The following is a 27,351-nucleotide window of genomic DNA, read 5'->3' on the forward strand; positions in this document are numbered from 1 at the left end:
GCTGATATATCTCTGCCATAAAACAGAAAATATATATTAACTGTGACCTGGTGTGTTACTGTTTTGAAGGTTTGAAGCCTTTTGGATGTTTGAAGGAACATTTTGAGGGATTAGTTAGTGTTATATTATTTTCGGGGTTATCTTTGAAGTAAGGGGTGTTAAGAGATCCAATGTTTATTTAATAGGTTAATTTGAGTTCATGGAATGAACATTTTTTTGTGTTGAAAACCACGTGTCCATAATTGTAATCCCACACCTGGGGAACAAACCGTGTGCTGGAAAAGCAACAAATCCATTAAAGGGAGAGGTTGGTTGAACTCCATGATACATTTTGGGGTTCTGAAAACGCCTCGCCCATAACAGGTGGTTGAGGCATTGGACGCTGAGAAGGCGTTTGACCGGGTAGAATGGGGGTACTTGATGGCAGATCTGGAGCGGTTTGGGATTGGACCAAGGTTTGTGAACTGGGTAAAGCTACTATATAAGGAGTCGAGGGTGAGTGTCGGCACAAACAACATTAGCTCGAGATACTTTTCTCTCCACCGTGGGACTAGGCAGGGATGTCCTATGTCCCCCCTGCTGTTTGCACTCGCGATTGAGCCATTGGCCATCGCATTAAGAAGTTCGGGATATGGAAAGGAATAGTGCGGGGGGCAGGGGGATACAGCATAGGGTGTCCTTATGTGCCGATGACTTGCTGTTATACGTGTCGGAACCGAGTGTGTCGATGGGGGGAATATTGGAGCTGCTTCGAGTGTTTGGGTCTTTCTCGGGGTACAAACTAAATCTAGAGAAGAGTGAGTAATTTGTGGTGTCTCGGCCGGGGGTGGGGGCAGGGTTGGGGGGGGGGGCTGCCATTCCGTAGGGCAGGGACTCACTTTAGATACCTGGGGGTACAGGTTGCCCGGGAGTGGGGGGGGCTCCGCAGGTACAACATTTCTAGTTTGGTGGGGAGAGTGAAAGCTGATCCGGCAAGGTGGGATGGTCTCCCTCAGTCACTGGCGGGTCGGGTACAGGCGGTTAAAATGAACGGGTTGCCGCGATTTCTGTTTATTTTTCAATGTCTGCCGATTTTCTTGCCAAAGGCTTTTTTCAGAGAGATTGAGGGAAGGATTACTTAGTTCATATGGAGAGGGAAGGTGGCCAGAGTTAGAAAGGTGCTGCTACAGAGGGGAAGGCAGGCAGGGGGTTTGGGTCGTCCGAACCTGATGTATTACTACTGGGCGGCGAATGTGGAGAAGGTGCGGAGCTGGGTCAGAGGGGTTGATTCCCAGTGGGTCAGAATGGAGGAGAGTTTGTGCAGGGGGTCGGGACTGAAAGCACTAGCAACAGCGCTGCTCCCGATAGCTCCGGGGAAATACTCAGTGAGTCCGGTAATAATAGCTTCATTGAGAATTTGGAGGCAGTTTCGCCAACACTTTGGGTTGGGGGCAGGGTCGAGGGAAATGCCGATTCGGGGGAACCACAGATTTGAGCCAGGGAGGTGGGATGGAAATTTTCGGAAATGGGGGAGAAAGGGATTAAGACACTAAAAGATTTGTTTCTTAGGGGTCGGTTTGCAGGATTCAAGGAGCTGGAAGCGAAGTATGGGCTGGAGCAGGAAGAAGTGTTTAGGTACATGCAGGTTCGAGATTTTGCCAGGAAGGAGATACAGAGCTTCCCGGAGGAACCGGCCTCCACATTGCTGGAGGAGGTGCTGATGACAGGGGGACTGGAGAAGGGGGTAGTGACGGCGGTTTACGGAGCTATTTTGGAAGAGGAGAGGGCACCACTGGAAGGGATCAAAGCAAAGTGGGAGGAAGAGTTGGGAGAGGTTATGGAGGAGGGGTTCTGGTGTGAGGTGCTCCGGAGAGTGAATGCCTCCACCTCGTGCGCGAGGTTGGGGCTGATACAGCTGATGGTGGTATACAGAGCACACATCACGAGGGCGAGAATGAGCCGATTCTTTGAAGGAGTAGGAGATATGTGTGAATGTTGCGGGGGGGCCCCCGCTAATCACGTTCATATGGTTGGTCCTGTCCAAAGCTGGAGGATTACTGAAAGGAGGTGTTTAGGGTGGTCTCTAAAGTGGTGCGTGTGAAACTGGACCCGTGCCCCCGGGAGGCCATATTCAGGGTGTCGGACCAGCTGGGGTTGGAAACGGGTGCAGAGGCAGATGTTGTAGCCTTCGCCTCGTTGATCACCCGAAGGCGGATCCTGTTGGGATGGAGAGCAGCCTCTCCACCCAGTGCCCTGGCGTGGGGGGGGGGGGGGACCTGCTGGAATTCTTGACTCTTGAGCAGGTTAAGTTTGAACTGAGGGGAAGGATGGAGAGGTTCTACAATTCATGGGCATTATTCATTCTGCACTTTCAAGAACTGGATAACATTGAACATTAGTTGGGGCGTGTGGGTGGGAGGGTTGGGGGGAGGGGGGCTGTGTGTGTTAATGGCGACTATGGGTGATTCCTGATTCCTTTTTGTCATTTGTTTGTGTGAACATGCGGGCTAATGTTTGGGGTTTGGGGGGAGGATGGGATCGTTGTTATTCATATGGGGGTTGACATATTTGTTACTGATTAGTGTTTATTGCTGGTGGGTGTAAATTTGGGAGAAAATGTGAAAAAGGAGGAGAATAAAATATATTTTAAAAAAGGCATCTGAGTCACCAGGAATAAATAATACGCTTACAAATCATTAATTCCTGTTGACAAACATTACAGATGTAGGGGTCCTGTTGGCTGCAGAATAGTATTGTTCTCCACTCTGTTCAAAACAGCCAAGAGGTTTTCTCAATAATTGGCTCCAGTTCCTTAAGTCCCTTCACCCTCGGGACTCTTAGCCACGTGGCCGTGTGTAAACCCCACAGATGGTAAATGGTGATCACCTGCCAGGGACCTTCATGGATCTCCAGGGAACCGGGTTCGATTCCGGTCTCTGGTGACGCTGTGCGGAGTCTGCACGTTCTCCCCGTGTCTGCGTGGGTTTCCTCCGGGCGCTCCGGTTTCCTCCCACAGTCCAAAGACGTGCAGGTTAGGTGGGTCGACCATGGTAAAATTGCCCCGTAGTGGCCAGGGATGTGCAGGTTAGGTGGGGGGGCTCACGGGGTTAGGGCGGGGAAGTTGGCCTAGGTAGGGTGCTCATTCAGAGGTGCAGGCTCGATGGGCTGAATGGCCCCCTTTCTGCACTGTAGGGATTCTGTAATCTATCAGAGAAGCCAACCTTTGGACAAGACATAAAACTGCCTGACCTATCGAAGGCACATAGCAGGTCCAACAGAGCAATGTATAAAAGAGACGGTGGAGGTTTCCTGTGGCCTAGCCAATACCTATCCCTCAACTGATGGCTAGTCATTATCACAACTGTTCTTTGTGGGACCTTGCAGTGTGAAATGAGCGCTCCTCCACTGGAATATTACTTTGTTACCTGTAAGATACATTGGGATATCCTGCCAAAAACTCCAGATCAACGCAAGCTCTTTCACCTTGAAGAGCTTCGCCCCCTGGATCTTTTTTGAGCGCTAACTAATTTCCAGCACTAATGGTCACTATTCAGCAACTTGCGAGCCGATACCCCCCCCCCCGCTGGTTTTGTTGCCTTGTGATTTGAGAGGGGAGGGGGGAAGTAAACTCCGCGTGCGTTTTCTCTCTCCCAGGTTAAAGAACTTTGAGGCGGGAGGGGCCTACAAGAAGGTGTGGGGGAATAATCAGGATGGCGTGGTGGCCAGTCAGCCGGCTCGAGTGATGGACGACCGCGAGCAGATGGCGATGAGCGGTGGATACATCCGGAGGTAAAGAGATGCTGTTTGTAAACCGAGCGAAGGGCTGAAAGCTCCGTTGGCACCGCCCATGCCCGTCCATTTGGGGCCAGGAATATGTTTAGCGAATGGAAGAGGGGTGATTCTTTTGAGTTTGAATCCAGCCCAGGCATCGATCCGCTCTGCCCCCTGACGGGGAGGGTCGTAGTCAAAATGTATTTGGGCAGTTACAAATATGCGAGGGTTGCCAAAATCCCCCCCCTCCCAGGATTGTCCAGGGGCCCCACAGATATCAGGATTCATGTCTCAGAAATGACAGCAAGCATGACGCGAACAAGGCAGTAAAAAGGCCGACTTTCCAATTTCTTTGGAAGCTCGTTCGAAACGTTTTGGAGATTTGTGGGCGATGCTCTTTAATTGGGTTTTTTATGGTGGGAGCTGGGGTGTGAGGAGTGTTCCAGGAATACCATTGGTCATATTGGCAACCCCCCGCCTCCAATGCATGACACGGTGGCACAGTGGTTAGCACTGCTGCCTCACAGCGCCAGGGTCCCGGGTTCGATTCCGGCCTCGACGACTGTCTGTGCGGAGTCTGCACGTTCCCCCCGTGTCTGCGCGGGTCTCCTCCGGGTGCTCCGGTTTCCTCCCACAGTCCAAAGATGTGCAGGTTAGGTGGGTTTACGGGTTAGGTTGGGTGAGTGGGCCTGGGTAAAGTGTTCTTTCAGCGGTTCGGTGCAGACTCGATGGGCCGAATGGCCTCCTTCTGCACTGTAGTGATTCTATGATTCTATGAATGCAGAACACTGTAATTTCACACTAGACTGACAGTCCCGCTCAGGATGTCTGTAAATGAGCTGGTGAAGGGAATTGGTAAATGTTACACTGGCGCAGTGAGGTTGGGTTTTCTCAGGTGAACCCTGAAATAAATGACGGCTTATCCTGCATCGCCATGTTCGCCTCTGTCCTGGGAGGACTGGTTGCTACAGTGGAAGCTCAGAATGGAAGATGGTCCAAACCATTACTTCCGGGAGCATTAATCACTCTGCGCTCTGAGGTTTTGTGTTTTCTTACTACCATGTTTGTGTGGATCGAGGTCTGTGTTTTCTAACTTCTTTGAATGTTATCCAATCATATAATTTCAGCAGCAAACTTTTGTGAGTTTAACAAAACATAAAGGTTATTTCATTCTCGCCGGTTCTGGAGAGCGATTATATCGGCTGACAAAACAAAAGGATATGTCAGCATTACAGGACAGCTATTTCGGTAATAATACTCAGGGTGTGACAGGAAGGGACAGAGTGTACAAACATTTTTTAAAAGCAGCAAGTGGGGTCAAAAAGGGAAAAAATGGTAACAAGCAAAATGAATGGCTCTTTAGTATTCAGTCCAAAATCAATAAATTAAAGTCACAAATTGAGGATGACGGATATGATCTTATGGCCGTTACAGAGACATGGTTACAAGGTGATCAAAACCGGGAACTAAATATTCGGTGGTGTGTGACTTTTTGTGAGGACAGGTAGGAAGGAAAATGCTTGATTGCTTGGTTGTCTTGCCTGTGTCAATGGGCTAGAATCTGAGGCAGGAGTTATCCAGCCGGCCCCCTCCACCCCCCCCCCCCCCCCCCCCGCCGCCACACACACTGGGGGCAATCCGGTCCCTCCGATGGCAACGGAGATTTCAGCGGGGCCGCTGAGCGCTTGGCCTCCTTGGATCCGCCTCCGGGATTTTATTTCGGCGTTTCCGGATTTGGCGGGGACGTTCCGGCATACGGCCGGCAGACTCCCCACCGCTTTTCCCGCCCGAACTGACACTCTTTCAGAAAGGAATGACAATCTCCATGGGTATCGAATAACTGGCCACACACTTGGGCTAGTGGTCCCCGCTTTGGGCGGCACCGTGCCCAGCCCGGCTGCTTCACCGCGCCAGGGACCCAGGTTCAATTCAGAGGCAGGGCCTGGTTTAGCACAGTGGGCTAAACAGCTGGCTTGTAAAGCAGAACAAGGCTTGCAGCGCGGGTTCAATTCCCGTACCGGCCTCCCCGAACAGGCGCCGGAATGTGGCGACTAGGGGCTTTTCACAGTAACTTCATTTGAAGCCTACTTGTGACAATAAGCGATTTTCATTTCATTTCATTACCTTGGGTCACTGTCTGTGTGCGGAGTCTGCACGTTCTCCCCGTGTCTGCGTGGGTTTCCTCCGGGTGCCCCGGATTCCTCCCACAGCCCAAAGATGTGCAGGTTAGTTGGATTGTCCATGGTCGATGCGCGGGGGTTACAGAATGGGCCTGTCTGGAGTGCTCTTTCGGAGGGTCGGTGCAGACCCGAGAGGCTGAATGGCCTCCTTCTGCACTGTTGGGATTCTATGATTCGCTTACGTGAACGGTCCCGTTTGTGGCTTTTGGGTTTGGTGCATTGCGGCCAAACTGAAGTCACCCGTCTGGGTCGCACCGGGGACGTCCACACCTGTCCACATCTGATGTCCACACCTCACCTGAGGCAACTTGTCTGATTTCAGAGTGACAGACGACGCGCGGGAAAATGAGATGGAAGAGAACTTGGATCAGGTGGGCAGCATCATCGGAAATCTGCGGCATATGGCGCTCGACATGGGCAATGAGATCAGCTCCCAGAATACCCAGATCGACCGGATCGTCACCAAGGTAGGAATAATGAGAGCGGGGGAATTTATTCTTTGAGGTAGTGGATCAGAGCGTTTTTACAAATGTAACCAGAAACTCAAATAACGTTTTATGACCAACGGACTTTAGATGCATTCTTCAAACATCAAATAATGTTGGGCCATTATCAGACTGTGAACTAGTCGTCCAAACAAACTCAGTTTGTGTTCGTAATGTTGACACATTGATTAGTTGCGATTGGGCGTGTCAGACTAAATCCAACACAGCCAATGGGAAAACTTGATGTTAGTTACAATTAGGCACTTTTGAGCTGTTGCAATTTGTTGCACGACCCAGGTCCCAACAATACCGATGAGATAATCCATCAGACGATTTGCCTCTCGCGAGATTCAAAGGCCTTGTGTCACCAAGTCGGGAGCAACGAGGCCGGTAATTCACGCCCCCGGTTGACTTAGTCTTTCCTCATCGGACAATCCCGCCATCCCAGGAATTAATGTAGTGAACTCTGTCCACGAGAGTTCGCGGATGGTACCAAGGTTGGTGGAGTGGCAGATAGTGCTGAGGATTGTCAGAGGATACAGCAGGACAGAGATAGGGCAGAGACTTGGGCAGAGAAATGGCAAATGGAGTTTAATCCGGGTAAATGGAGATTAATCCGGACAAATGTGAGGTATTGCATTTGGTAGGCCTAACATAGAGGGAAATATACTGTAAATGGCAAAACTCTTAGGAATATAGAAAGTCAGAGAGATCTGGGCGTACAGGTCCACAGACCTTTGAAGGTGGCAACACAAGTGGACAAGGTAGTCAAGAAAGCAGACGGAATGCTTTCCTTCATTGGACGGGGCATTGAGTATAAAATCTGGCAAGTCATGCTGCAGTTGTATAGAACCTCGGTACGGCCGCACTTGGAATATTGCGCACAATTCTGGTCGCCACACTACCAGAAGGATGTGGAGGTGCTGGAGAGGGTGCAGAGGAGGTTTACCAGAATGTTGCCTGGTCTAGAGGGTGTCAGCTATGCGGAGAGGTTGAATAGACTCGGACTGTTTTCATTCGAACGACGGAGGTTGAGGGGTGACCCGATAGAGATCGACAAGATTATGAGGGGCATGGATAGAGTGGATGGGCAGGCACTCTTCCCCAGGGTGGAGGGCGCAGTCACCAGGGGGCACAGGATTAAGGTCCGTGGGGCAAAGTTTAGGGGAGATGTGCGAGGCAGGGTTTGTACACAGAGGGTGGTGAGGGCCTGGAACGCGTTGCCAGGGGAGGTTGTGGAAGCAGATACATTCAAAAGGCATCTTGACAAACACGTGGATAGGGTGGGTATAGAGGGATACGGCACAAGGAAGTGCTGAGGGTTTTGGCCAAGGGTGGTATCATGACCAGTACAGGCTTGGAGGGCCGAAGGGCCTGTTCCTGTGCAGTATTGTTCTTTGTTCTTTGTTGCACTCCCTCTGTGGCAGGAAAATATTTCCTCGGTAAGGGGTTGCGAACTGGTGCTATCTGAAGAAATGGAATCTCTTGACAGTATAGCACTCCCTCACTACAGCTCTGACGTCTCAGCCTGGGTTATGTATTCTTTACATTTATTTGGGGCAAGTAAAAACCCAAGGGGCAGTTCCCCCGTTATAATAATGGTAGCATTGGTGCCATATTTGTGGATGTCATTTACCACTAATGCCAGTTAATTGATGAAGCATTACCGGGCATAGTCCTGGGTGAATCTTCCACAGAAAGTCTTGGGAAAATTGACCATCACCCAGGGTAACCCAAACCATAACCATTATAACCAGAAACGAACACGTACAACAGTTTTGACTCTCGATTCGCGCCGTTCAAGGGACACTTACAAGGGGTGAGATCTGGACATCAAGCAAGCACTGGAAGAGGAGTGAAGAGCTGGTTTCGGAGGCGAGATGATGGAAAACGAGGGGGATTTAATGACAGATACAGTCTTGGAACGTTGGGGGGGCGGGGAGGGATATGTACCCCATGCACAACTCTAAACTTCACCATTTGTCCTCAACCAGGGCGACATGAACAAAGCTCGCATCGATGAAGCCAACAAGCACGCCAACAAGATGCTGGAGAGTGGCTGAACGGGAGCCAAACCTGTCGCCCACCCTCACACTGCCAGATTTCCCCCATCCCATTATCCATTGCAGCATCTGAAAGATTCCTGGAGGGGCAAGTCCCTATTGCTGTGATAGGAAAACCACGAGGTTCAATACTATTCTGTACATTTTAATTTATTTTATCATTTCCCAGTGTGACAAATCGTTCCAGTTGTGGAAAGTGTATTTTTTTAAATGTGAATTTGTATTATCGCCTGTCCAAAGAGTAAATCGAGTGTATTTAGTTTTTTAATCTTTGTACTCGTCGGTGGTTTTTTACGTTTGAGTCTTTCTCTGTAATTGTGATGAAAATGGGCCTACCCTGAAAGTGAGCTGGACGAACACAGTTGAATTCTGATAAACACACGGCAGACTTCTCCAGCCAGAGAAATTCAACCGCAGATCCTGTCATCGATTGGCCAAACCGTTCTTTGGGACGGAAGACCACGGACCAGGAGCCAAGATTCAATTGGATGGTCCCGGCTCCAGCAAACCGACTGACGCGAAATCTCCAGCGCATTTCAGGCGGGACCTGTCTCACGCCAACTTCACTGGTGGCTTCATGGGTGCCGGAGATTTCTCTTGCCAGTCCTATTTCACTGCGCCCAATGTTCCCCCCCTCCGCCCCTTCCTTAAAACCTCTCTTAATTCCTGCCGAGCAATATTTTGCATGTGTCAGGATTCCTCGTTTACCGCACGGGGTTAGGGATTGAGATGGCGCATTGCGAATTCCCAAGTTGGGATCTGGGTGAGTGTTTATTCGGACACAACTGTGGTTGTTTACATTAAAGAGACAGCACCCTCCCCGGTAATCGGCTCTTTCTCGGGTTAGGGATTGTTTTGTACGTATGTATGTGCCTCGGATAGTCCGGTTGATTGGAAGTGGCGGGATGAAGATCAAGGCCTTTTTTATTGTAACTTCGCATTCACCGATAGCCGATAAAGGGTGGAGATGTGGACTTAAGACATTCCGGCCAATTTCTTTGGCAATCCTGGGGCGGGAGGTGGGGGGTTAGAAAGACCCTGCCACATGCGCTTAGCGGCATCCACATGCCTTTGCACCCCTCCCCCTCCCTCCCCGCCCTTAACCCTCGCCCAATCCGTTCCCTGCTCCCAGATCCGACTGTGTCCCATGACGCACCAATTAGAGACGCCCATCCCCCAACGCGTTCTCTGCTACCTCCGTCCTTCGATCGTTGGACACTGGGGGGCCGCTTCCCTTAACCCGCCAATTTCCCAACCTTTTCCAGTGGTATTTCCGGGCCACTGGAGCCCACTGCCAGGGAGGATGGAATTCTCCACGCACACCGCAAAATAGCAGACAACACTGCCCCTTTAAGAAATGTTCCCAGTTGCTGCGGAATAGTTAACTTCCAACATTCACAGCAAACAACGTCTTAAAATATTGAAATTAAGGAATGAAAGGTCACGGGGAACAAGAGGCCTTAGACTTTTGTTCCACGTTGTGGAAGGAGCCCTTAGACATTGAAAGTGTTTCTTTTTTAATGAGGTGTTTTATACAGTGACGGAAGGGGGTGTGCTGTCTCTTTAAGTGCTTGTTTTACTTGTCGGCTCACTGTTACTGTGTTTACCTGATGGTTTTCTGCACCAATGAGAGTATCACAAATGTCTCTTTGCAAATGTCATCGTACCCTGACCTCACTCAGCTCACTGGCCTTGCAAGAGATCTGCATGCGGCCTTTGTGGAAGTATAAATGTCTTTGTTCATCCCCCCCCCACTCCCACCATCGTCCCCCGCCCGCCGCCGATCACCGTACTGTCGTTAGTGACGTTGTGCTGAGCAGACGGTTTCGTCACCGCTCGCCCAGCTCCGAGATCTGTTCTTCCTTCGCCGACGGAAACTATGCATCCGCTAATGCTGCCCGGCAGTGTCTGAAGCCACCACCACACCCCGACACTGCTCACAGGCCCAGAACTGCAGCATCTCGCTTCCTGCTTGTGTTTGCCTCTCCCGCCGTCCCGATACTGAATCACATTCGGGCTCTTACAGCCGACCTAAACCTAAAAGAGGGAGTTTGCCCCGAGGATTCCACCTTACAAAGACGATTCTGCCACCGTTTATGTTGAATGTTTCCTCGCATGGTCCCTGCTCCCCGTCACGCGGCTCACTGGGCGTGGCCTGGCCCGTTTTGCCCCCCAGCGGGTGTCCTAAGGGTTAACCACGCGTTTCGTGGACTTCTTTGCATTTTGACCCATTTTCCGGTTTCTGGAGAACTCTTTTTAAAAAAAAATGATTTGCTCGACTCAACTCTCCTCGCCCTTCTCTCAATTTGATTGAGAAAGTGTGGCCACCCTAATAATTTCACCCTGGGCCTGGGGCCCAGTCCTTTCAGAACCAATAGGCCTGCTGTTTATTTCCTCCAATCTCGCCACCCTCGCCGTGCTGTTGAACCTCCTGGAGCTACTGCCACCAGCAGGCACCCTGGTGTCACTGCAGCTGATTGGGAGCGGTTGACTTTTGCATTTTAATATCGGAAATACCAATAAAAGTTTTGGGCCCTGCATAGTCGATGAGATCGGCAGCCAATTGACAGCAATTAGGGGACAGCAGTGGCAAACTCCCCCTCCCAGTTTAGTTTGCTCTAAGATTCTGTAGTAAGATGTTGTTTGTGTGAACTTAATTGCCTTCATTATAAAAGGTCTGCTGAAAAGCTAATGTTGCAATTTAAAAATGAATAAGCACAGCTGAAATGCCAATTGTGTCCTGCGTAAATGTTTTGGTATGACATTGTTTTCAGGATGTTGCAATATCGTTGGTTAATTATGGGGGGAGATGCATGCCTTACAAACACTTTGTGTTGGGAAATGGAACTACTTCACTGTTTGATGGGAAACTTCACGAGGGAGAGTTTCAACCTAGTTTGTTGAAATCGTTCCTTCTATCACACGACCTGTTGTTCCCCCCTCCTAACGGCTGTGAGCGTTTCCGCCCTGTTTCCCAATCCTTGGGACCGTGCTCCCATGACCAGGTCTGGCATGGCGCCCTTTCCCTCGGCCAATCCGCGCGCTTCCTTAGCGGGTAAGGTAGAGTGGTCATCCTGCAGGGCCAGGGCGAAGTAACCTACGTCAAGTTCAGTCTCAATAAAGAGTTGGGTTCTGCGATCATGGAGGTGTTGGATTGCCATGAATTTAAAAAATACAACAGGTTGGTTGTTGCCCCTCAGGAAAGGGAGCATGCCACCCTTACCCAGTCTGGTGGCACTGGACCAACATGGTTTACTACCCTCTGACGTGGCAGCTACTCCGTTGTTTAGACCATGGAAAATAGGAGCAGGAGGAGGCCATTCGGCCCTTCGAGCCTGCGCCGCCATTCATTATCATGGCTGATCATCTAACCCAATAGCATAATCCCGCCTTCCCCCCTATCCTTTAACCCCCTTCGCCCTAAGTGCTATCTTCTTGGAAACATGCAATGTTTTGGCCTCAAATACTTCCTGTGGTAATGAATTCCACAGGCTCACCACACTCTGGGTGAAGAAATCTCTCCTCATCTCTGTCCTAAAAGGTCTACCCCGAATCCTCAGACTGTGACCCGTGGTTCTGGACACCCCCCACCATCGGGAACATCCTTCCTGCATCTACCCTGCCCAGACCCATTAGAATTCTATTGGTTTCTATGAGAGTCTTCTGAACCCCAGTGAATACAATCCGAACCGATTCAATCTCTCCTCGTGCGTCAGTCCAGCCACCCCAGGAATCAGCCTGGTAAACCTTCGCTGCGCTCCCTCAAGAGCAAGAACATCCTTCCTCAGAGAAGGAGACCAACACTGCCCACAGTATGAATGGCCAATATTGATCTAGAATTGTTTTTTTGGAAACGCTGATTTTCCAGCAAAAACAAGGTCCATCCCAAGTCAAATTATTCTGCTAATTTTAATGTGTTAAGTTACTCCAGAAACAGAAGGGCCTTCTCTCCTTCCGGTAGGTTTCTGTCATAGTTTGGCTCTGCCTTCCAGCCCCCTCCCCCTCCCCCACCCCCATACCTTCCCCCTTCACCCTGGATTGCCCCCACATAGTCTAAGCAAATAGATATCTCCATGGTAACCCAGGTTGCCAGGTGCGATTAAGTGTATTCCTGAAGGTTTTCCTCGCGTGACCTGGGTGGGCAGGTGGAGGAGCAATGGTTTTGTCACCAGTAATCCAGAGGCCCAGGGAACCCGGGTTCGAATCCCATCAAGGCAGATGATAACATTTAAATTCAATTTTCAAAACAAATCCGGAATTAAAAGTCTTGTCGCCATTGTCGGTTGTCGTAAAAACCCATCTGGTTCACGAATGTCCTTTAGGGAAGGAAATCTGCCGTGCTTACCCGGTCTGGCCTACACGTGACTCCAGACCCACACTAATGTGGGTGACTCCTTAAATGCCCCCCCCTCTGAAATGGGCGAAAACACGCTCAGTTAGAGGGCAATTAGGGATGGACAACCAATGCTGGCCCAGCCACATCCCATGAACAAAGAACAAAGAAAAGTACAGCACAGGAACAGGCCCTTCGGCCCTCCAAGCCTGCGCTGACCATGCTGCCCGTCTAAACTAAAATCTTCTAAACTTCCAGGGTCCGTGTCCCTCTATTCCCATCCTATTCATGTATTTGTCAAGATGCCCCTTAAATGTCACTATCATCCCTGCTTCCACCACCTCCTCCGGCAGCGAGTTCCAGGCACCCACTACCCTCTGTGTAAAAAACCTGCCTCGTACATCTCGTCTAAACCTTGCCCCTCGCACCTTAAACCTATGCCCCCTAGTAATTGACCCCTCTACCCCGGGCAAAAGCCTCTGACTATCCACTCTGTCTATGCCCCTCATAATTTTGTAGACCTCTATCAGGTCGCCCCTCAACCTCCGTCGTTCCAGTGAGAACAAACCGAGTTTATTCAACCGCTCCTCATAGCTAACATAGGCAACATTCTGGTAAATCTCTTCTGCACCCTTTCCAAAGCCTCCACATCCTTCTGGTAGTGCGGCGACCAGAATTGAACACCATACTCCAAGTGTGGCCTAAAGGATAAAAACCTTCCCCCATGCTCCAACCACTAGTCAGCCAACACACCCACCATCCCATCCTGGTGACGGACTGCCCTTGGAGAGCAAAACAAATTCATTACCCAACTGGGCGGTGCTTGACTGTCGTTTTCCTGCATTTACAACATTTTTATATCTGGGAAAGAGAAATGTTCAAAGAGAATTGAAAAGAGACAATCTCCCTTAAGCCCCGGTGATTGTTCTGCGGGGTCGCACACAGCGGTGGACTGGACACTGATCCTCAATCCCTGCAGATCCCAGGACAACCCTGGAGAGTTGACAACCCCAATCAACGGTCCAGATTCCTGATGAGGTCACATTCAGCCAGACCCCGTTCGGCATGCCCTGAACGCTCGGCATTGCATCCAGCGCCAATGTTGGGGTATACCTGCTTGAAGGTACGTGTGACTGCCGAGGGTCGCTTGGCCCCCTCCCGTCCCATCCCTGTGGCTGGATTTGGCGACCGGTATATTGAAACTTGATTTGATTGGGGCAATGCTGATCCATTCGCCGTTCGCAGAGTCCCTCTTCCATGGGGAGGCGCTGTAGTCGGGTGAATGCGTCATTGTTTAGCCCGTGCACTGGGTGGCGCTGTAGTTACTTGCTGAGCTGCAATTGGCTTAGCCCCAAAGATTCTACAGGCCATGGTTGGTGCAGTTGGCATAGAGCGATGCATGGTGGGGGGCGCTGAATGGAAATCATTGAGCGATGACTAAAGCGCCATGAGAAAAGAAACAGGCAGGAAAGACCAGCGTTAGAAGGGGGAAGACTGTGTAAGCGGTGATCTGTTGTAACCCTCCCCATTCCTCCCGAAACCAGGCGATGGGAGTCTTGAGACTCTGTGTAATTTTGGTTGCAATTGCTGGAAACTGTATCATCTGAACCAAAATAAAATAAATCTATGGGTACTGCAATGTGATCCTGTTGTTTCGACCAGCAGAAGTTATTCTCTGAGCAACAAACTCACAGAGGGAAATCTGTATCATGGTCATAACTTTTTCCTTTGTGTTCTGAAAATGAGGAGAATGAGCACAGAATCCCAGTAACACTTTTTAGGATTTGAAAATTGAAGGAAGAAAAATCTTAAGCACACAAGATTAAAGTGCAGGGTTATAACAGTCTTACAAACCCCCCTCCCCGAAAAAAAAACACTTGGTCAGAACACACAAGTAAACTACTTGGCAACAAATCCCCAATGTATTTTAACTACAGAAGTCCAATAATATTATCCAACGCAAAAGTTGCTGTCACAGGAGTAAAGGTACACCGCATGACTTGTTAAACACTTCCATTCTGCTGTGGAAGTCCAACAAAATTCGGAAACGAGCCCTTTTCTGCTTTCTATTTCAAATTTCACACCTCACAGCACAGGGCAATAAATAAATTGGTCCCCCACAGCGCACATTTCTCCACTCAGTAACTTCCCTTAAATATCCTTCTTACTTTCATCTCAGATTTGGAAAAAAAAAATTGACAAAAGAGATGAAACCCTGTAAGGGAAGCGGTCAGTCTCGTAAATTATTCAAATAACACAACATTTATTGAACTTTTAAAACACACATCAAAGGCAACAGTAACGAACAACCTTGACAACTAACTCCAATAATGGTCACCCAGACAGTACACTTCCCCCAATCCAAAACCCTAAATTAGAAGAATACACCTTCCCCAAAACAACATCCCATAGGTTTTAACGCAGTGAGCCAAATCAAAGAACAACAAAGAACAAAGAAAAGTACAGCACAGGAACAGGCCCTTCGGCCCTCCAAGCCCGTGCCGACCATGCTTCCCGACTAAACTACAATCTTCTACACTTCCTGGGTCCGTATCCCTCTATTCCCATCCGATTCATGCATTTGTCAAGATGCCCCTTAAATGTCACTATCGTCCCTGCTTCCACCACCAACTCCGGTAGCGAGTTCCAGGCACCCACTACCCTCTGCGTAAAAAAACTTGCCTCGTACATCTACTCTAAAGCTTGCCCCTCTCACCTTAAACCTATGCCCCCTAGTAATTGACCCCTCTACCCTGGGGAAAAGCCTCTGACTATCCACTCTGTCTATGCCCCTCATAATTTTGTAGACCTCTATCAGGTCTCCCCTCAACCTCCTTCGTTCCAGTGAGAACAAACCGAGTTTATTCAACCGCTCCTCATAGCTAATGCCCTCCATACCAGGCAACATTCTGGTAAATCTCTTCTGCGCCCTCTCTAAAGCCTCCACATCCTTCTGGTAGTGTGGCGACCAGAATTGAACACTATACTCCAAGTGTGGCCTAACTAAGGTTCTATACAGCTGCAACATGACTTGCCAATTCTTATACTCAATGCCCGGGCCAATGAAGGCAAGCATGCCGTATGCCTTCTTGACTACCTTCTCCACCCGTGTTGCCCCTTTCAGTGACCTGTGGACCTAATCATAAGAACTAGGAGCAGGAGTGGGCCATCTGTCCTATCGAGCCTGCTCCGCCATTCAATAAGATCATGGCTGATCTTTTGTGGACTCAGCTCCACTTACCCGCCCGCTCCCCGTAACCCTTAATTCCTTTACTGTTCAAAAATCTATCTATCTGTGCCTTAAAAACATTCAACGAGGTAGCCTCAACTGCTTCACTGGGCAGGGAATTCCACAGATTCACAATCCTTTGGGTGAAGAAGTTCCTCCTCAACTCAGTCCTCAATCCCCCTTATTTTGAGGCTATGCCCTCTCGTTCTGCTTTCACCCGCCAGTGGAAACAACCTGCCCGCATCTATCCTGTCTATTCCTTTCATAATTTTATGTGTTTCTATCAGATTCCCCCTCATTCTACTAAATTTCAATGAGTATAGTCCCAGTCTATTCAGTCTCTCCTCATAAACCAATCCTCTCGACTCCGGAATCAACCTCGTGAATCTCCTCCGCACCCCCTCCAGTGCCAGTGCTTCCCTCCAGTGCCAGTGCTTCCCTCCAGTGCCAGTGCTTCCCTCCAGTGCCAGTGCTTCCCTCCAGTGCCAGTACATTCTTTCTCAAGTAAGGAGACCAAAACTGTACACAGTACTCCAGGTGTGGCCTCACCAGCACCCTGTACAGCTTAAACATAACATTTCAGCGCAGTGAGGCAACAGTACTAACCACCGTGCCACCCTGGCTTAAACATAACGGGCGGAATCCGCCAGCGCCAACCGGATCGGAGAATCGTCGCAGCGCCGCGCGAATCGGGCCACGTTGCCCTGGGACGCAATTCTCCGCACGGTCGGGGTATGCGCCGACTCTCCAGCCCGGGCCGGCAAGGGCCAGTGCGCCAATTCCCCGGCCCGGATGGGCCGAGCGGCCGTCCCCAAAAAGCCGAGTCCCGCCAGCGCCATTCTAACGCCCTCTGAGCCGGTGGGTCCTCAGCATTGAAGGGACCGGGGGCGGCCTGTGGGGGGAGGAGGGGGGCTCTGACCCCTGGGGGGGGGCCTCTGTAGTGGCCTGGCCCGCGATTGGGGCCCACCGATTGGCATTCCGGACTCTCTGCCCCCCGGCCTCCTTTCCTCCACGCCCACTCCTGTAGCCCTGCGCCATTTGGCGTCGGGGCAGCCGCGGGGATGAAGGTGCATGCGCTAGTTGGTGCCGGCCCAACTGTGCATGTGCAGACCCCGCGGGGCCGGGTTCTGGCCGCGTTCGGCAGGTGGAGCGGCGTAGGCCACTCCAGCCCCATCCTAGCCCCCTGTGGGCCGCAGAATGGGGCCGGAATGGGTGCCGATGCTGGAGTAAAACACTCCCGTTTTTACTCCGGCATGGGCATTTAGCCGCCCGTTGGGAGAATCCCGGCTAACATCCCTGTTTTTAAACTCCATCCCTCTAGCAATGAAGGACAAAATTCCATTTGTTTTCTTAATTACCTGCTGCACCTGCAAACCAACTTTTTGCGATTCATGCACAAGGACACCCAGGTCCCTCTGCACAGCAGCATGCTGCAATTTTTTACCGTTTAATAATAGTCCATTTTGCTGATATTCTGACCAACATTGTACTCCATCTGCCAGACCTTTGTCCCCTCACTTAAACTATCTACATCCCTCTACGGACTTTCAGTGTCCTCTGCACACTTTACTCTACCACTCAACTTAGTGTCATCTGCTAACTTTGACACATTACACTTGCCCCCAAATCATCTATGTAAACTGTTAACAATTGCGGTCCCAAAACTGATCCCTGAGGCACATCACTAGCCACTAAGACTAGGGAGGTTATGCTGCATTTAAGACTAGGGAGGTAATGCTACAATTGTATACGGCGTTAGTGAGGCCACACCTGGAGTATTGTGTTCAGTTTTGGTCTCCTTACTTGAGAAAGGACGTACTGGCGCTGGAGGGTGTGCAGAGGAGATTCACTAGGTTAATCCCAGAGCTGATGGGGTTGGACTACGAGGAGAGGTTGAGTAGACTGGGACTGTACTCGTTGGAATTTAGAAGGATAAGGGGGGATCTTATAGAAACATATAAAATTATGAAGGGAATAGATAGGATAGATGCGGGCAGGTTGTTTCCACTGGCGGGTGAAAGCAGAACTAGGGGGCATAGCCTCAAAATAAGGGGAAGTAGATTTAGGACTGAGTTTAGGAGGAACTTCTTCACCCAAAGGGTTGTGAATCTATGGAATTCCTTGCCCAGTGAAGCAGTTGAGGCTCCTTCATTAAATGTTTTTAAGATAAAGATAGATAGTTTTTAAAGAATAAAGGGATTAAGGGTTATCTTCGGGCCGGAAAGTGGAGCTGAGTCCACAAAGATCAGCCATGATCTCATTGAATGGTGGAGCAGGCTCGAGGGGCCAGATGGCCGACTCCTGCTCCTAGTTCTTATGTTCACCAACCAGAAAAACACCCTTTTCTCCCCAAATAATTACCACACAGGACCTGTTCTTTTGAGAACCTTCTGATTTAGGCTCGAACTGATGGCGTCTGGCACAAACCCAGACTGCATCTGTTTTCTTTTCTGCACAACAGTTAGATTCTCTGAGCAAGCTCTGCTTTGCAATTGGGCGTAGCTATGAGACCTAGAGGTCTCTAGACAACTATGCCCACTTTCCTTAACAATGTACCTGTTTCGTCCTGCTACTGGACTAATCTACATCTCACACGTACTCAATGCAGCTATATCCCTATCAGTTTATTTTTTGTTTACATAGAGCATACAGTGCAGAAGGAGGCCATTCGGCCCATCGAGTCTGCACCGACCTACATTAATCCCTCACTTCCACCTTATCCCCGCAACCCAATAACCCCTCCCAACCCTTATGGACACTAAGGGCAATTTCAGCATGGCCAATCCACCTAACCTGCACGTCTTTGGACTGTGGGAGGAAACCGGAGCACCCGGAGGAAACCCACGCGGACACGGGGAGAACGTGCAAACTCCGCACAGACAGTGACCCAGCGGGGAATCGAACCTGGGACCCTGGCGCTGTGAAGCCACAGTGCTAATCACTTGTGCTACCGTGCTGCCAATTCTTTTAGTTTTCATTTGATTCCAACTTCCGAACACCTCTTTGAACTCAACCTTTCCAAAACTTAAAAAAGCTTTCATGTTTTCCTACTGCCTCCACTTTCAGGTCAAGTAAAATTTAATAACCCCATGTTTACTCACAAAACGTTTGCAAAAGTCCTTTAAACTCCCCTTTCGAATTTAACAGCTGAGAAACCAAGTCCCTATCTATCTCCTAATGCAACTTTATAAAACCTCGACCTGTTTACTAGTAAATCCACTTCACGCAGCTTCTCATTACAAATCCGTGCCTCTATCACCTTTCCCTTTTTATCTCTCAACTCTCTCAGGCAAGCTGTCTCCATTAACCTTCCCAAACGTAATTAATTATGCACATGCACACGCACAGACAACACCACAATATTCCCCAAATATTTTTTTAAATCCATCAAAAATGGGCAGCATGGTAGCATTGTGGATAGCACAATTGCTTCACAGCTCCAGGGTCCCAGGTTCGATTCCGGCTTGGGTCACTGTCTGTGCGGAGTCTGCACATCCTCCCCGTGTGTGCATGGGGTTCCTCCGGGTGCTCCAGTTTCCTCCCACAGTCCAACGATGTGCAGGTTAGGTGGATTGGCCATGATAAATTGCGCTTAGTGTCCAAAATTGCCCTTAGTGTTGGGTGGGGTTACTGGGTTATGGGGATAGGGTGGAGGTGTTGACCTTGGGTAGGGTGCTCTTTCCAAGAGCCGGTGCAGACTCGATAGGCCGAATGGCCTCCTTCTGCACTGTAAATTCTATGATTCTATGATCTTCACACCTCCCTCAATGTAGGAAAACAAAACATCATAATTTCAAAATATATTTTAATTTTTTCAACCCATTTCATATTACTTGCTATCTGTATAAACAAAAAATAAGTATACGATAGTGTACGTGCATCAACCACGAAAATATATACAAGACTTTTGTGAGACTAAAGTTCATTCCAGTCCATTCTCAATTTCCCGACAACTCAATTAGCTAGCTACAGGGTGGCAGAGTGGTCAGCACCGCTACCTCACAGTGCCAGGGAACCGGGTTCGATCCCGGCCTTGGGTGACTGTCTGTGCGATGTTTGCACTTTCTCCCCATGTCTGCGTGGGTTCTCTCCTCCCACAAGTCCAAAGATGTGCAGGTTAGGTGAGGTTACAGGAATAGAGTGGGGGGGAGTGGACCTAGGTAGGGTGCTCTTTCAGAGAGTCAGTGTAGATTTGATGGGCCGAATGGCCTCCTTCTGCACTGTAGGGATCCTATGATTCTAAACCTTCTTGACGACATTGTCCAACACATGCATCATTTTTAAACTGAACAGTTACAATAATGAATTCCACTGAAGCAGTCTGGCATTTGTACCGAAACCGCTCAAGAAACTTCAAGGGATCGTATTCAGTTTATAGAACTCCTCTGAAGAATTGTTGCCGACATAACACTTCAAAATGCTGCAAAGGTGAAAACAAACTTAAAGTCTTATTTTTCCATTGCTGAATAGTTCTTCTGATCTCGATTCAACTTCAGTGGGATTAAGCCACTGGCTTCTCAAGTTCCGGTTCATCTTCTTGTGACACTACACCACCGGCACCCACATCAGTGGCGTCAGTCGCCAACATAAACCGCTTTGTATGACCAGGTGCTGCTAGAACAGGTGAGGTGGTTAGTACAGCCTTTAAGCTGTCAATTGCAGACAGGCATTCCAGTGTCCATTAGAATCTCCTGCTCTTTTTTACCAATCCAGTCAGTGGGGCAACTATGCTTTTGGAACTTGGCACAAAGTTGCGATTACATCCACGCATGCCCAGAAATTGTGAAACGTCCCGCTTTGCTGCAGGTTTTAGGAATGCTACAACAACTTTTAATTTTGCGTCTCGTGGAGCCATTTGCCCATTGTCCAGCACCGTGGCCCAAATATGGAACTTTTGCTTTTATCAATTCACTTTTTAAAAAATATTTTTTATTCTCCTCCGTTTTCACATATTCTCCCAAATTTATACCCACTGTTGTAGGGAAAAATCCCTTGTACCAGTGCAGTCAGGAGGCCGAGTCTCAAGGCAAGGTTCAAAGCGTTGTTCTTTATTGTACATTTACTGAAGCCTTCAGGGAGACCCACGCAGCCAGCTCAAACAGTGGCTTGGCCCACGTTGATCTCGACAATTACACATTCGCTCTGGATTTTTATAGGAATCCAAATTCGAGCGGGAACATTTGCTCATACATAATAGTCAAAGGGTAGTTTTGATTTAGATCTTTCAGACATGTTTAAACTGAGAATATGCATCTTTGTCAATTTGCATCTGTATGGTGTGTGTCCGTGTTGATGAGATTATCTGTGCTTGCTCCGAGTGTCCGTTCCTTCTTTAATGTGTTTCCCATTATCCCCCTGATGTGTCTCCTTAACTAAATCGACCTCCGATGTCTGTGGCTGTGCTATGCGTTTATTTCTGTATTTGCTAGATGAGGTGTTAATGTCATCTTTGTCCTGCTGTGTGTGTAGGGGACGCTAATCTACTTTATACATTTCTTTTATTCCTCCTATTCTGGTTTCTTTGCCAGCCTTGGCCATTTTATTAATATATTATTTCATTCTTTCATAAGTCTTTGCAATACAGTTGTGCCATATATCCCACTGCCAGGGTCTTGACTCGCAGATATCCCGATCTCCTGGCCAGGGGGCCGTTTTAAGATGCAGCCTCGTGCTGTTGCTGGGCAGAACAAGGGTCTTCCATCAATTTCGAATTAAAGGTCTCCCAGCTGTGCAGAAGGGGATTTAAACGAATGTCCACCCGGGTGTCCCCTTCTGCATTGTGGGCACATTATAAACGGTGCCAATCGGTCCAATAAAACAGTCCAATGAATGAAGGATGTTTGATGAGATGAGATAAAAATATGATCTTGGAAAATGGCCTACTTCACCACCAGCAATAAACAATAATCAGTGACAAATATGTCACTCCCCATATCAATAACAACGATCCCATCCTCCCCCCAAACCCCAAACATTATCCCGCATGTTCACACAAACAAATGACAAAAAGGAATTAGGGATCTCCCATAGTCGCCATTAACACACACAGCCCCCCAACCCTCCCACCTGTAGAGGGTGCCATCTCTGCTACTCCACTACTGGGCCGATATCTGGGGTTTGAGTATCTGTGTGTGTCTCTCTCCAGCTGGCACTGAAACTTCAGAGGCCAGGGGATGCCGCACTGGGACACCTCCACGGAAGAGAGCACTGAATCAAGCCTGCCGTTTATTCCTAACCGGAAGCCTGAGGCTTATATCACACAGATACCCAGACCCCCACCAATGCCCAGGTGATTCTCTCTCTTGCCGGTGGTGCAACACCCACCCGGTTCCTACTTCGCTGGAGTAGCTTTCCCAAGAGAGAGAATAGGACACTGCTGTTTATTACCTAACCAGCAGCCTGTCCTGAGTGAATCGTTCAAGATGACCCTAGATTCTTGAACCCGGAATTAAGGTGAGGAATATCTTAACAATGACTTGGTCAGAGATCGCTGGTGAGAGATTGAAGAATTTAAACGACTCCAATTATCAGCAAATCGAGGTTTATTGCAAAACCCAGGTCAAAATCATCAAACAGAAGAAATTATAATAAAATCTTAAACTCTAACACAAACTAAGTCTATTCAGAAAGTACTATAACGGACACAACGAAAAATCTTATTGTTACACAGTTTTAGCAATGACACAGAACACAAATCAAGTCCCCTTCCCCAAAGCCTCAACCACTATCAAGGTCAAGGGAGTTTCGCAAGCTGCTGCAGGGTACTTACAGTCACAGGCTGCAGAGGTCAAGTCAAAGGTGGAGAGGTCGAGCCAAGAGAGCCTCAATCGAAACACAGCCCCTTTTATACCCGTTTTACCAGGCTTTTCCTGTGTTCGGCCAGCCCCTTTTGCATTGAATTGGTAAGGTTTAAAGTTCCCGCTGGTCCCGCCCCCTTTGAGCCGGTCAGAGCTGTCGACTTCCGGGTTTTCCTCCTCCTTTGCGTTGTATCAGTCCAAGTTTAAAGTTCCCGCTGGTCCCGCCCCCTTTGAGCCGGTCAGAGCTGTTTGCTTCCGGGTATTCCTCGCAGGTCCGCTCCTTCCAGCCAGGCAGACCTGCCGCGATTTGAATTTGGCGCCGACTCCGCCCCCTCCTCCCAGTGAGTTCCTGCCGGTGGCTTCTGTCAAGATTGGAGTACCTCCCCCAGGTCCGCCTCCAACTTGGTTTTTTCTACCGCTTATCTTCAAGGGGCTTTTCCAGCGCAATATACTGAGCCCAGACAGTCTGCTTTTTAGGATAACAAGGTTAGGCTCTCTTGTGAAGATTTTCAAAAGGTCTTCCAGCTGCTCCGGAGATGGCTGCTATTCTCACCTTGCTATGTTGATGGGGTGTTAATTGGATTCTGCTCTGGTGGAGGCCAGGTCATTGACATCTGCATGGGGCTATGACCATCCCATTGTCCTGCTTGCAGGCAGGCCCCCTGTGTATTCCCGTGCCCCTTTGTCTGTGTTTTGATCTTATCTCGTTGTCTGGCTCCTTCTTCCTTGTAGCTCCTAGGGGGGGGTTTGTAAATACCTATGCCCCTACTCAGCTCAGCGGACCAAGCCTGCTGGGAAATCTGGTTACGTTCTCTTGGCTGAAAAGTCAGTTTACAGTCTCTGGGTTTTATTCTTGGGCAGTCCAAAAAGGCCGAATTGCCCGAAAACCTTACACACCCACCCATCCCCCAACTAATGTTCAGTGTTATTCAGTTCTTGAAAATGCATAATGAATAATGCCCATGAATTGTAGAACCCCTCCATCCTTCAAACGTAACCTGCTCAAGAGTCAAGAATTCCAGCAGGTCCCCCCGCCACGCCAGGGCACAGGGTGGAGAGGCTGCTCTCCATCCCAACAGGATCCGCCTTCGGGCGATCAACGAGGCGAAGGCTACAACATCTGCCTCCGCACCCGTTTCCAACCCCGGCTGGTCCGACACCCTGAATATGGCCTCCCGGGGGCCCGGGTCCAGTTTCACGTGCACCACTTTAGAAATGACCCTAAAAACCTCCTTCAGTAATCCTCTAGCTTTGGCCAGGACCAACCATATGAAAGTGATTAGCGGGCCCCCCCCCCGCAACGTTCACACACATCTTCTACTCCTTCAAAGAATCGGCTCATCCTCGCCCTTGCAAGGTGTGCTCTATATACCACCTTCAACTGCATCAGTCCCAACCTCGCGCACGAGGTGGAGGCATTCACTCTCCGGAGCACCTCGCACCAGAACCCCTCCTCCATAGCCTCTCCCAACTCGTCCTTCCACTTTGCTTTGATCCTTTCCAGTGGTGCCTTCTCCTTTTCCAAAATAGCTCCGTAAACCGCCGTCACTACCCCCTTCTCCAGTCCCCCTGTTGTCAGCACCTCCTCCAGCAATGTGGAGGCCGGCTCCACCGGGAATCTCTGTATCTCCTTTCTGGCAAAATCTCGAACCTGCATGTATCTAAACATTTCCCCCTGCTCCAGCCCATACTTCGCTCCCAGCTCCTTCAGTCCTGCAAACCGACCCCTAAGAAACAAATCTTTTAGTGTCTTAATCCCCTTTTTATAAATTCACTTTTAACCAAATTTACAACCAAATCGCTTTCCTGCAGTTGATAAACAGTTCCTTCAAGTCTAGTAGATGATCTTCCCAGGCTTGACTGAATGCTACCCAGTCATCAATATAGACGATGTTGATGTGAGGGATTCTGTTTCAATAATGTTACAACCAAACACCCAAAGGGGTGGATCTAGGTAGGGTGCTCTTTCAGAGGGTCGGTGCAGACTCAATGGGCCGAATAATTGTTCAATCCCTCAATCACTAAGTTAGCAAGTCTCTGAAATGTTGCTCGTGACATTACTTTGCATTGATGTCGGTCATCATAAAATCTGACATCGCTTTTGCTCTTGCTGATAGGGGTGCCTTGCTAATCCTCACAGTAAGTCCATTTTTGTGATCCATGCTGACTGTCCCACTTACGTGACACAATCCTCTAATAGTAAAATAGGATACGACCCCACTTTTGTCTCTCTATTCACTTTCATAGAACCCCTACAGAGCAGAAGGAGGCCATTCGGCCCATTGAGTCTGCACCGACCCTCTGAAAGAGCACCCTACCTAGATCCACCCCTTTGGGTGTTTGGTTGTAACATTATTGAAACAGAATCCCTCACATCAACATCGTCGAATCCCTACAGTGCAGAAGGGGGCCATTCGGCCCATCGAGTCTGTGAAAAAGCACCCTACCCAGGCTCACTCCCCCGCCCTATCCCCGTGACCCCACCTAACCCGGGCGCATCTTTGGACACTAAGGGGCAATTTACCGTGGGTGGCGAGGTAGCACGGTGGTTAGCACTGTTGCTTCACAGCGCCAGGGACCCGGGTTTGATTCCCGGCTTGGGTCACTGTCCGTGCGGAGTCTGCACGTTCTCCCCCGTGTCTGCGTGGGTTCCCTTCGGGTGCTCCGGGTTCCTCCCACAGGACTTGTCCGGTGAAGTGGACATTCCGAATTCTCCCTCCGTGTACCCGAACAGGCGCTGGAGTGTGGCGAGACCAGGGGATTTTCACAGTAACTTCATTGCACTGTTAATGTAAGCCTACTTGTGACACTTAGATTATCATGGCCAATCCCCCTAACCTGCACATCTTTGGACCCCTTTTCCTACACTCAACTCTGTGTGTGAAATATACATATCAGCTGAAACAGCAGCTTCCCTGATCTTTTTACTTTTCTTTCATCTAAATATGTCCGATAGTTACCGTAATTCTATTTCTAAACTCTTCCTAATAAAAGCCTCTCTTACATTTTCAAATGTCTTGTTTAACTTCAATGCTCGAAACCATTGATTCCAGAGAATTTCTGTTGCAAAATCTCCGACAGCCTGATTAAGTCTCTTACTTGTAGTCCTAAACCTCAACTAGTAAGCTTCCGGGACAAGCTAATAAACATTTAATATTGCCCCTTTGCACTAACTCCTTGCCTGCACATTGTCTGTGTGATAGCATACACATTCATCGCCGTGTCTGGCAAAACGGTAACATTGTCGTCCCCGCTTCTCTTGGCCAATTCAATTTCAGAGCTGTCTTTTCAATTGAGGTCTTTCAACTCCCCCCTCTGTAAATTTAAGCTCTAACCAAAGGTTCTCAGTTAAATCAAATTCCTCAAAGGAATCAAAGTCACCGCCTGGAACATCTTCTCCCCTTTCTCCCTTTGTTTTAAGTTTGACTTTCAGCAGTTCATACTGTTTGGTGTCTTTCTCTCTCTGAATCTCTCCCTCACTTTCCCTCTCCTTTTCCTCAGTTGCTGACTTCCCTCTCCGAAGTCCAGCTTCCAGCTTTCTCCTTTGTATCTCTTGCAACCTTAGGGTCACACAGTAGAGAAAAGGCCCTTCGGCCCATTGAGACTGCACCGGCAAAACTGCAGTATGGCCGGAATTCTTGGTCCTTGGCCTTGAATAGTGACAATCCAAGTGCTCACCCACATGCATTTGAAATGATGTCAGGCAACTCGCCTCGGCGACTCTCCCAGGCCACGCATTCCAGACTGTCGCCAGTCTCTGGGTGAAAATACTTTTCCTCAAATCCCTCTGAACCTCCTGACTTTCAACATAAAATTCCGCCCCCCCCCCCGTTACTGACCCTTCAACTAAGGGGAACAGCTGCTCCCTATCCAACCTCTCCATGTCCCTCCTAATCTTATCCACCTCAATCAGGTCCCCTCTCAGCTCCAGAGAAAACAACCCGCGCTTATCCAACCTCTCGTCACACCTTTTCCGTTCCTTTTCCTGCTCCCCCCCCCTTTCCCATGCCAGCATTTTAATTTCTATTTCTTTCAGTTTATCCCTTTTCTTTTTCTCACTTTCACATTCCTTTCTTTTTTTTCTTCCTGGTTCAAGTCTTTTCAGCTCCATTTCTTTTTTCAGGTTCAAACTTCTTCATCGGCAACGGAAGCCTCCCTCCCTCTGCGACACCCTCACTTCAGGCATCGCTTCCAACTTCGAGTGCTGGCTTTACCCACATTAGCTGTCCTAAATTCCTCTTTTGTTTGCACCTGAGCTTTGTGGTGATATACATCACTGTAAGTACACAAAGGGTTAATGTACATACACTACACCTAGCTAGACACTAGAGGGAACACCAGAGACATGACACACAGACAGTCAACCAATAGGTAGCACGGTAGCATTGTGGATAGCACAATTGCTTCACAGCTCCAGGGTCCCAGGTTCAATTCCCGGCTTGGGTCACTGTCTGTGCGGAGTCTGCACGTCCTCCCCGTGTGTGCGTGGGTTTCCTCCGGGTGCTCTGGTTTCC

At 49.2% G+C, this 27,351-nt stretch overlaps 1 protein-coding gene across 4 annotated transcripts in view; it reads left to right on the forward strand.

The window, feature by feature from the left end:
• LOC140402480 (synaptosomal-associated protein 25-like) overlaps positions 1–14,455 on the forward strand; it is a 404,508-nt gene extending 390,053 nt beyond the window's left edge. For all 4 annotated transcript variants that reach the window (XM_072490303.1, XM_072490304.1, XM_072490301.1 and 1 more), the window contains exons 6-8: positions 3,634–3,768; positions 6,253–6,397; positions 8,410–14,455. In XM_072490303.1, coding sequence (XP_072346404.1) covers positions 3,634–3,768; positions 6,253–6,397; positions 8,410–8,478 — 349 coding nt within the window. In that variant the 3' untranslated portion in view covers positions 8,479–14,455. The remainder of the gene's footprint in view (positions 1–3,633; positions 3,769–6,252; positions 6,398–8,409) is intronic.
• The last annotated feature ends 12,896 nt before the right edge of the window (positions 14,456–27,351 follow it).

This window comes from Scyliorhinus torazame, chromosome 25 (genome assembly GCF_047496885.1).
Source record: "Scyliorhinus torazame isolate Kashiwa2021f chromosome 25, sScyTor2.1, whole genome shotgun sequence".
NCBI classification, from domain to species: domain Eukaryota; kingdom Metazoa; phylum Chordata; class Chondrichthyes; order Carcharhiniformes; family Scyliorhinidae; genus Scyliorhinus; species Scyliorhinus torazame.